Source organism: Eschscholzia californica, unplaced genomic scaffold (assembly GCF_041429995.1).
Source record: "Eschscholzia californica isolate CP2 unplaced genomic scaffold, dmEscCali1.0.p SCAF_2, whole genome shotgun sequence".
NCBI classification, from domain to species: Eukaryota; Viridiplantae; Streptophyta; class Magnoliopsida; order Ranunculales; family Papaveraceae; genus Eschscholzia; species Eschscholzia californica.
This window is the reverse complement of record NW_028238309.1, coordinates 63797479-63808978: the sequence shown is the minus strand read 5'-3', so window position 1 is coordinate 63808978 and position 11500 is coordinate 63797479. Positions and strand designations below refer to the sequence as shown.

Here is an 11500-nt window from a genome sequence, read left to right as displayed (position 1 = left end):
TGTCCTCTTGAGATATCTCTATTCCACTCTCGACACATCATCTTTGACATCTTAGTTGAGTTTTGCATTGGAGATGATTTTAAAAAAAAAACTCAGAAAATCCTATGTGGCACTCCGAGTTTCTAAGATTGAGTTTTGCATTGGAGATGCTCTAATTGAGATTCTCACTCTTATGTGGCGAAAATATAGATCTTCAATTCTTGTATGTCCAATGAAAAACTCTAAACTTTTTATTTTACTTATGTGGCATGATTATTTTTGTAAAAAAATAAATATCTCTATTCCACCTCCAACACATCATCTTTGAGATCTTAATTGAGTTTTGCATTGGGATGATTTTTTAAGAAAAACTCCGAAAATTCTTTGTGGCACTCAAAATTTCTAAGATTGAGTTTTGTATTGGAGATGATGCTCTAAGGTTTTTGAGTAAGATCATACAATTTTTGGTAGGTACAAAACTTTGTGTGCCCACTGAATTTAGGTTTAGATGAGTAGTTTTTTTTTTGTTGCAAAGTATTTGTTCGTTTTCTCTAGAAAAAGGAAGTTATTTAAATGGTAATATATTTGTATTTTTATTGGCTTAAGATAGGGATTCCTTTTGATAGAGATTTTGGGTCCCAATGTCACAAATGGACAATGTTATTGATGCAGACTTTGTTGTCTATACTCTATATGTGTGACCCAAGTAATAGAATATACTAGGTGAGGTCTTTTTAGTCCATCAATGATAATGACACCCCTCACAAATATCTGAATTATGAGATTAACATCAAGGTTCTTCTTAAGCTAGGGTTTAGTCAGAATCTTGAATTATTAATTAGACCACCCCCTTCATTAGAATAATTTAGAGGTATGTGTTTGATACCTTTTCTACATCAATCAACTTGTAAGTTTTAACAAAAGGTTAATTAGTGAGTGAGAAAATGGAATTAAAGCATTGGATGTGATAAACTAGTGCTTATCTAAAGATTACTTACATTTTTTGCTCTTAAAGAAAAGGATATAAAAAAAATACTTAGGGGAAAAATCAAATTTATATTGTACAATTGGTGAAAAGAGGAACGCAACGTGGGTGAGTAGCAACCGCTAATTAGGGTTTCAGTCGCTAACAAAACTAATAATAGTCTGCCAAGTTTAAGATCGATGGTGTTGACAAAAACCATTAGGTCCAACGTTATATCTAAAATCCAAATTGTATAACAATTTTCTTTTTTGAAGGATAAATTGTATAAAAATATTATTACAAGGAGAATTTGACAATTTGTCATGTATTAGTATCCATATTCAATGTATTGATTTTTGTGTCCCTTTCGTACACAAAATGTTAGATATATTGGCATAGTATTAATAGAAAATACTTTACTAATACGTTTTCCTATAAAGACAACATTGTTGTATTTTCGTACAAATTTTTTGAAGTGACTTTCGTGGTTGCAAACGTTATAGCACGATTTAATGTAAGATTAACTAGAATGATATTTAACAAAAAGTACAAAGAGAAAAATAAAATAAAAATGATATCTAAAATTACAAACTATAAAAATGGACCAATTTACTAACTCGTTTTGTGTATTTATTCGGGTAAACCACAAAATATTTTCCCATGGGATATTAGAGAAAGATCTAAAATTATAATGTACACATAACCACCATATATGATAATTTAATAGTAGAAAAATGTATAATCTAATCAAATAATTTTTTTTTTTTTTTTTTTTTTTTTTGAATCCAAGGGAAACATTTCCATTAATAAGTGATAAAATCACATTGTTTACATGGATGATACATCATTTATTTCTCTCCTCTGAAAACTTCATGAGAGTTACATACCTTTAAATGCAAAGTGCCTCATGAAGAGAAAGAAATGGGACTAGACACAGACACTATTGGGATCCTAAAGATCCGAGAAAAGAGACCCTAAAGATCTGACAAAAGGATCCTAAAGATCCGACAAAAAAATAACGAAAAAAAACTAAAAACCATCGCCTTGCCGCCGGAAACCGTCGCCGATACCGGATAACCGCCGCGTCGCCGGAAAACCGCCATAACCGTCGGGAGCCGTCGCCGGGAAAACGTCGTCATCGTCGGAAAACCGATCTGACATGATCTCTCTATGCTTCTCCATCCCTTATCTTTAAATATGACCGGAGTCTGAACTTTAAGATCGGATTTCTTAACAGAATCAACCATAATCTGACATTGATCTTGGACCGGAATGGTTGTTCCGAAAAGTTTAATCGCCGGATCTGTAGATTCTTCATCAGTCAATTGCTTCTACTCCTCTTTGATTTCAACTTCTTGTTCCGAAGAGATCAAAAAGCATATCTTTCAAGATAAAACACGATATAGAGAGAGAGAGAAAGAAAGAAACTTATTAAAACCCCCATAAAAGACCTTTCTGAGATAGAGAGGGATTGATCTCTTTAATACATTAAAAGAGAATAGACAAGTTTTCTCTCATCATCATCTGAAACACCCCCATATGAGCATCTCCTTGGGTGATGGTGTTGATGATGATGGTTATTAAAATAACCAACACTCTCAAAAACTGCATCTCTAATTGATTTCCTCGGGGAAGCCACTGATGTAACCATGGAGATTTAACCTTGTTCGTTTTGGCCTTCAACTTAGATATGGTGATATGAGACCCACTTGTTAGAAATCGAAGGTTATCTCTTAGAAGTTTGCCGCCGGGGAATCTAATCAAATAATTAACAAACATAATTGGTATTAACTATTAAATATGAACTAATACAACTCTTATTATCTAACAGATTTTCAAGATCTCACCCAAAATAATTGATTTTGAACAGAAAAAGGAAAGAATCAAAAGCCACTATTTTATTCCTTCCTCTTTTGATTACTCTTCCATGGATTTTTTTCTCTGACAAATAGAATCTCTTATGCTCAATCAAGTACTCTTTAAGAGAAAAGCTCCCATTGTTTGATAAATATCTTAGTCTTGCCCCATCCGATATCGACAAGTGGCAATAAATGACTAAAATATTTTCTTGATCCATAATTGAATCTTTTAACTAGTTGAGATTCATCACCACAAATATCCATTCTTTCTTACTACTTAAAGGTTCCAATTCATGCCGGAAATTGGATACGGTGGTTGCCGGAAGAAGCCATCGGTGTTGGCGGGAGACCCAATAAGTTGGTGGTGCTCCATAGGATTAGATGGAGGTGGTTGCTGATTCAACAAAGTTCCCATTGGACTAAAACTCCCATCATAAACGTTATCGCTATCGTTCATGTGATCGTTGTCATGATTTCCGTGGAACTTTTTAGCCGAATAAGGCGATATCATATCGGTTTCAGTCCAAGTATGGGATGGTAGTGTTCTTTTAAGTGTATGGGTTCCTTCACTAATGGAAGCTGGAAGCATAGATGAAAACATAGGCTTCAAGCTAGAAGAACTTGACAAAGAAGAAGAAGATGAAGCAAACTGAGGCGTGTAGTTCGAAATATTGATACCATTATTCGAATTATTTAATAGCCCATCAAAGAAATTTTCGTCGTTTTGAAGCATACCACCACCACCATAATTTGTAGATTTTTGAGTAAGTTTTGGTTCTAAATCTCTTTGAAAGTAAAATTTTGATGAACTTGGATTAAGTGATTCAAGCATTTCATCCACGGAGTCTTCCTTCTCCATCAATCGTTGAGAGTTATTATTCTTTTTATATATTCGACATAAAACCCAATCATCCAACTGCATAAAAATTACATATTAAACCCTAAATACTGATCTAAACTCCTAAAATATGAAGAAAAAAATTAACCAGAAAAATAATATAATCCAATATTTACGTACCCTTAACGATGTATTTTTTGCTCCTGGATTAAGATATGGAGGTTTCATAGCATGATCATTATCAGTAAGTCGATATTCATGCATAATCCAATTTGTTTTGATTCCTTTAGGGGGTTTTCCTCCATAAAAAACCAGTGCTTTCTTTACTCCAACCTTTTGAGTTCCGCCCGAAGTTAAGATTGGTTTATCAGTTCCAGTTGCTTTCCAATACCCTGATGTTGCTGCTCGATTAGGTCGAGCCCCGTTTGGATATTTTCGGTCTCTTGGACTAAAGAAATACCATTCTTGGTCGCCGAAACTCGCCTTACCTAAAAATTATTCATGAACACAATTAAAAAAATGCAGGTTTACATGCTTATATATGTATATATATTGTGTATACATGTCTGTTTGTGTCTGTGTTTGTGTGTGTATAGATACCTGGGAGCTCCCATGGATCGAACTTGTAAAGATCAACTTCGGCGATAATTGTAACGGGCAGTGGAGAAGAAGAAGCTTTCTTTTTGAGGTAGTGAACCACGAGTTCTTCGTCTGTTGGGTGGAACCGAAAACCTGGTGGAAGATGAGGTTGTTGTGAGCTAGACGATGAATCGGTATTACTCTCCATGATTTTGTTCTTCAAGTACTCTGATTTTTTTTAGGAAAAAGCACTCTTGATTCAAAACCCTTTTATTTGATCTTTCTAGTAAACTTTTTTGATTGTTTGCTAGGGTTTTAATAATAGCCTTTGAGTGACCTTGAGAAAATGAAATGAGATTTCAAGAGAAGTGACTACTGGGTCATATATATATATACATGTTCTTAAAAACATTTAGTTAAAAGGAGAGAAAGTTTAGGGTTAGGATTCGACGAAATCCTGACGTAGCTTAACGCGTAAATAAAGTCGACGGAGCGAAACTGAACCACTCATGCACCAACACGTGTCGACAAACCACCATCATGAGATCACCACGTGTTCGGCGCGAAGAATGGGCCCACAGACCATACCATGAAACAAAAATCAAATAGGAAAATTTTTAGGTTTAAAACAACTTGCACACTTTATATGTCATGCTTTTCTTATGTCACTAGCTAACCCTTGGTCATTCCATTCATAACCAAGAGCTCCAAAAATATTTTATATTGTCTAGAAATGGAAACCAAAAATAGAAACTCCTTCCAACAATATGTTGGAGTGTGTTTGCTTGTTGTTATTTGCTCATGATATTTTCTTCTTCTACTATTATCACAAAGCTTCAAACTTTTTCAAAAAGTTAAAATGATTTTATTCGAAAATATGTACTATATTTTTTTTATCTTATGGCAGTTAAGTGTTGTTTAATATATTTTTTCGATTCTCGGCGGACCCTTGAGCTACAAGGACAAGGATGAACCTACACTTAATTCATCTAATCACTTTTGGATTGATTTTTGAAAGTTCAAATCAAAAAATAAACCAAGTAAATATAGTATCAAAGAGCTTTAGCTGAGATGATCTTGACCAACTCAACTACTCTATATCTTAATCTCATCAAAAAAAAAACTACTCTATCTTACTAGTAAATCAAGCCCCACATGATGATTGATGGTTGGACTTCATTTTTTAGTTAAATATTACTGCACATAGAGTTTAGGCATTGACTAGTCAAAGGAGTGATGGATCCAAACCACCTAAGATATTGGAATATGCATTTCCCTTTTAAACTAGAAGACAACCAAGATAAGATTGAGGTCTCCCTTATTGCAATATATGCCATTTTATTGGTTGACAAATGGGGCCATGTACTTAACACAAGACTACATTTTGTCCATCCCCTGTTGAAGGCGGCACAATAGTCCATTTTTTTTTGTGAAAATACAGATAGTGGATGCAAAAACTTACTTTAAGACCGACTCTATTAAAAAGATAAAAAGAATGTAAAACAATTAAAATTACACGTAATTTATATTCAAATTTTATAATCTGATTCTTCAAGAAACAACCAACACATAAGTATATGATTACATATTAAACACATCTTTTATATATTTTGTAGGGTGAATAAAATTTATATTACTTAATGTGTGTGGGCTTCAAAGACCTACTAGCATCTAGAAAGGTGATTCTCAACAAAAAAAAAAAACTAGAAGGGTGATTGTTCTTAGCTTCTTTTCTATTGGGTTCATGTACTACTATTCTCATATTTGATCAACAACTATCATTCCTAGAGTCTAGCGGAACATTCGAACTACTGCATAATGAATTACTCTCTTGCTATGACTCACATTTTGTGGCCTCTGGGCATATTATCATTTATTTATTGAAATAATTGAGAAAAATGTAGATAGAATTCGGAGCCACATAAAGGTCTTTACTTTCACATATGGAAACCCTAATCCTAGAATACTAAAAAAAGCTTTTGACTTGGACACCATATCTTACTCATTTTGGTTCATATATCCTTAAACCATCACAATCAAATGAGTATAAATTGAAACCCTAGATTACATTGAAACTTACGGTTCTAAGGAGATAACACAGGTACAGACCACCTGGATTTTCTTCACCAAAAATTTCCTTTCAAATTCTCTTTGTATCCACATCCCACTTTGTGGGTTTGACGATGACTTCACTTCATCTCCCATTGACATTTGTCGAAGAATGATGACGTGGCATACGTGTTGCACGATCATCATCGTAGACCCATCCACGCGTGATGTTTCTATTGGCCCACACAATGACAAATGTGATTTGTCCCTATCAAAATAATTGTTAGGTGTAACCAACTTAAGCTTGATTATGATTTTAATTGGTTTGAAAACTAAGTTTCAAGTTTTTGGTTAATTCCAAAAATAACAAAATTTCATCTTTCCACACTAACAAGATCATAATGACAATTAGATTAAGTTTTTCTTCGTGTTTTCATAGAACCAGAACCAATGAATCTTTTTGTTTTACGCTAACCATTCATTCTTAGACAAAGTATCCTAATTGATTTCAAAATCAACATCCATTTAACTTAGTGAGCGTCTATTTAAATATTTTAATTTTGTCCAAACACGTGTGGTTTGAAATAAAATAGCGTTTTAGCCAGTTCTGCATTTATTAGACATCATCTCATTGTCATTGTCATTGTCATCACCATGGTTGTTAGATTTTTGTAGCCCATCTTATCTATTTGATTTTATGTAAAAAGATGTGCACAAACACTGAGTTCAGTTTCGAATCTCCCAAAGTATTATCGAAGAAAGGAAAAAGAGACCATAAAAGGATATAAGCATATTTCATATTTACATATAACACCTTATACCAAACTTTTATGTTAAATATGTTTTTAAATTATATTTAGACTCTTTTATTTACCTCCAATTACCCTTGAAATATTCACCAAGATAGTTCATATTGCTTCATAAATTGAGATAAGGTTAGGAGGATTTTTTTTTCATCAAGAAGGGAAAAGAATAAAGAAAAATAAAGTTCTACCATTGCAGAAATTTTTTTTGGGGGGGTTGAAAATGGGAGAAATCATTAGTAAGAAGAAAATATAAAAGTTCAAGTTAGATTAATGATGAAAAATAAACAAATCAAATTTTGACAAGCCTATAAATGTGTAAGCTAAGTATTGGTTTTGAACCCAATGAGATACTAGACCTTTATCAAGTAAAAGTTATATGAACGAATGAAGGAAGACATTGATTGAATTCACCATCCCATCAAAGATAAGATTAACTTTAGTATTCAAATTATTAATATTCCTTGTTCCCTTGTTTTTTTAGGTTTTGGACCTTCAAAATTTCTATGCAGACCACTTTATTTGGAAAGTGACATATACATTTTTCTATTGCATAGACCAAATTTTGAATCTGACTGTTACACACAAAAAATCAGAGTTTCCAAATAACTTAGTATTCAATTAGGAAGAAGATTGGCTTATTTTTTTCACATAATTTTATTATTAACACCTATATTCAATGTTATGATGAGTTTCTTTTCACTGGATGTAAGTATATATAGCAGACCACCATTTTGGAGAAACAAGAAAAATTTTCAGATCTGTATAAAATTTAGTGGATAAAATCTTTTGTTTCCTCCAAATTCCCACCACCATTTTCTTGACCTCAGTAAATTAACATTATTTTTCAAATTTTTCTCTCTTATCTCCTCCTCATTCGACCACTACCTCCCTCTCTCTCTCTCTGACTCTCTCTCTATCTCTCTATCTATTTATCAATCCGTCTCTCTGTCTATCTATCAAATGAAACCATGTAGGTTTAGTCGGAAGAAATCTTGGGTTTTGGTCGAGATAGAGGGAGAAAAATTCTATAGAGAAAAAGGGAGAGATCAGAGAGAGAGATCAGAGGGAGATATCGGAGAGAGAAAGATCTAAGAGAGTGCATTGAGAGAAAGAAAGGGAGAGAGAGAAAGAAAGGGAGAGAGAGAAAGAGAGGAAAAACTAATGGTGGTGGTGGCCAGAAGTAGTGGTTGGAGGTGGTGGTCGGCTAATTCCGGTAGAGTGTAAATTCATGCAGAAGAACGATATGGTCATATCAGAACCCTCATGTTATTGCTTATCTTTTTCAACCCTCAAAAGTTTGTGTGATAACAACTACTGAATTACATCAATGAATCCACAAATACCTATATCGAGAGAGAGAGAGAGGGAGATCTACAGAGAGACGGAGAAAGAGAAGAAGAGAGAGAGAGAGAGAGAGAGAGAGAGAGAGAGAGAGAGAGAGAGAGAGAGAGAGAGAGAGAGAGAGAGAGAGAATGTGCGTGACATGTGTGTGGGTGAGATAGTGAGCAAGCGAGAGAGAGAAATAGATAGTGAGAGAGAGCAACAAGAAAGAGAAAGAGAGCAGCATGATAGAGATAAAGTGAGAGAAAACAACAGGATAAAGAGACAGTAGGAGAGAGCAGGAGATAGAGAGAGAGAGAGAGAGAGAGAGAGAGAGAAGAAAAAGAAGAAGAAGAAGAAGAGAGCAGGAGAGAGACATGAGAAGATGAAGATTAGGTGACTACAAATAATCATGTCAATTTTTGAACTTAAAAAAAATATGCTCCCTAAAATTGCCGGCCCACACTTATTAAGTGAAAATCACTTAATAAGTGCGAAAATCAAACACCCTCTAAGTCTTTATTCTCCAGAATGTTTTGAGGATGCCTCAAGAAATCTATCAGAATTTTGTTTTCTTAGAAAGTTTGACAAAATTGACAATTTCTCTTCAAATTTTGTACTCTAAAATTTTTTTTTGTTTTAAAAAACACTAGCTATATAATATAGCTCTTTTTCAGTTTTTCTTTCACTTGTCTCTAAAATGGAATATTGCAAAATCCACTCACCTTTTTTTTTTCTTATATGCACGTGTCCTTTCATTTGAACAAACTAAGCTTCAGATTTCTCATCAAAAAAAAAAACTAAGCTTCAGATGGGTATATATAACAAAAATAATGAGTGGATTTTGTTGTGAAAAATAAAAGAGGTAGGGAAGAAGAAAGATGATGAAAATATAAGCAAAGAGATAAGGGACAAGAACTAGAGTTGTATTATTATGTTTGTAGAGAGAATTCTCTACATTGGTAAATTGATACTTAGATACATTAGTTTGGTCCATCTTCTTCATTAGCAAGTAACCTCTTTATATAGGCATTTAGCTAGATGAGTTACACATCCAATTAAGCACACAATAATGGAGTTTGAATACAAAGTAATGGTGGAAAACCTATGGTGGTGGGAGTTACAATTGGTGGTGGTCATCCACCATAAATCTAATATTTATAACACTCCCCCTGGATGTCCACCACATCAGAAATTGTCTCATTAAAACCTTACTAGGAAAACCCAATGGGACAAAACCATAGTGAAGGAAAAAGAGTACAAATTCTTTGTTCATGTACACATAATCTGCCTCATTAAAACCTTGTTAAGAAAAATCCCGTGGGAAAAAAAAATCTTAACGTAGGAAAAAGAGTACAGTGTGAAAATATAGTATGCAGTGTTTTCATAAACTTGCTCCCTCTCATGAAGGTTGAGGGCATTGTTCAACTTTTTATCGTCAGCTTCCTTTTGGTATATATACACAAAATACAATTTGTAGCATTTGACATTTCAAGTTGCATTAGTATAATGTCTTAAAGTTCATGCATACTTTAATTTGAAGCTTGTTAATCCTTTAGGGATTCCAGTTGAACTCACTTTCTAGTGATCCATATTTGTCATATACATCGATAAGATAATTATAATATTTTGTGAAATCAACGTACTAATCACATTTCAATGTGCGTTATAAATTTCATGCACAATCCACCTCACACCCATAATAGGTGTTAAACTCATCATTCGATGACTAGTTGTCTCGCCAAAACCTTGTCAGGAAAATCCAACGGGACAGAACCTGAACGAAGGAAAAAAGACTACAACTTTTAAACAAGTTATAATAATTTTCAATACGCATAGTTGTCTCATTAAAACCTTGACAAGGAAAACCCAATGGGACAAAACCTTGACGAAGGAAAAAGAGTACAACGCTATTGACATTTTATATACAAATGATGGTTGTTTTCTAAAACCACATTACAACACACGTAATGTATTGTCTGTACTATATTAGGTACTTCAGGACCTGAATTTCCATGACATATGAGAAGTTCAGAGAATATGAGTTGTTTTGAAGCTTATGGCTTTTTAGTATTTCTGAATATGTTCATTTTCAAGATTTTCTTACTCGAATAATCTTTTTCAATACTCTACTGTCAAACTTTGATAAACTCTTCTGAGTCACAATAGGATTCATAAATACTTCATTATATAATTCGGAGATTTGTAATTCATATTGAAATTTTATAAGTGGACGTCAAATCCTTTATAGACTAAAGGACATTTCTTACACATGTCTACTTTATTACCTTCGGGGTAATTCTTAATTGGTGCTTCGACTTCATGTCTGAAGACTTAATTATTTTGTAAGAAAACCCACAAGTAATGAAGTATCTCGTCAAAAGTTGACCAATATTACTTAGAGTAATTCCGGATCAATATGCTCCCAGTAGCTACTATATTCAGAAATACATCGTCTGAAATTATTTATTTGATTTTTCAAATTTTCACAGCATATATAGTTCAGTGATCTCATATATGTGCCTTTGTAAAAGGTCGGTGTCTCTTTTTACACATATCCTCTTCAGGAGATTTTATTAGGAATATGAATCACATTCATTTCTAATTTGATAGCCTCTTCAGGAGGAAAAATTATTCCTTCAGTGTCAAAGAGTATATGTCACTTTGATCAATTCTGATCATTTTCCATTACCTTTATATGAATATAAGCATATTAAGCTCTGAAAAATATTAATATCTCGAGGTAGCAAGTTTTCCGTATATTGATTCCAAATGAGAGAAACTCGATCATTTTCAAGTATTTTACGACATTGAATATAGGACTTCCTCCCCCTAATGTCGATAGATTTCCGTCTTATTTATGAGCACATACTTCAAGGATGTGACAAAGACGAAGGAAAAATCAATTGCTTTAGGCAAATTTGATTTTTATTTTCATATCATATTTTCCGTTAGACAAAAATTACTATCTGATCACAGCTTCAGGTGTGAGAAATTTGTTATAATATCACAACTTCGGGTGTGATTAATTACATGTGAGATATATCATCTTCATGTGATTTTATTTTATTTTATTTATTAAATCCATCATCAATTTCTCTTTGGT

The 11500-nt window shown here is 33.3% G+C and overlaps 1 protein-coding gene across 1 annotated transcript; it reads right to left on the bottom strand.

The window, feature by feature from the left end:
• Positions 1–2711: 2711 nt before the first annotated feature.
• On the bottom strand, positions 2712–4580 carry LOC147560199 (NAC transcription factor 25-like). The gene is made up of 3 exons (XM_086662288.1): positions 4241–4580; positions 3821–4128; positions 2712–3718 (listed from the first exon to the last, which is right to left on the bottom strand). The coding sequence occupies exons 1-3, from the start codon at positions 4425–4427 to the stop codon at positions 3080–3082; spliced, it is 1134 nt and encodes a 377-aa protein (XP_086518414.1). The 5' UTR covers positions 4428–4580; the 3' UTR covers positions 2712–3079.
• Between the last annotated feature and the right edge of the window lie 6920 nt (positions 4581–11500).

What these genes read in the sequence shown, in the direction of transcription:
- LOC147560199 (XM_086662288.1), bottom strand. Translation starts at nt 4,427, where the DNA reads ATGGAGAGTAATACCGATTCATCGTCTAGCTCACAACAACCTCATCTT. An exon ending in CGATCCATGGGAGCTCCCAG is followed by an intron (nt 4,129 to 4,240) that starts GTATCTATACAC and finishes AATAATTTTTAG; the next exon opens with GTAAGGCGAGTTTCGGCGAC. An exon ending in CAAAAAATACATCGTTAAGG is followed by an intron (nt 3,719 to 3,820) that starts GTACGTAAATAT and finishes ATTTTTATGCAG; the next exon opens with TTGGATGATTGGGTTTTATG.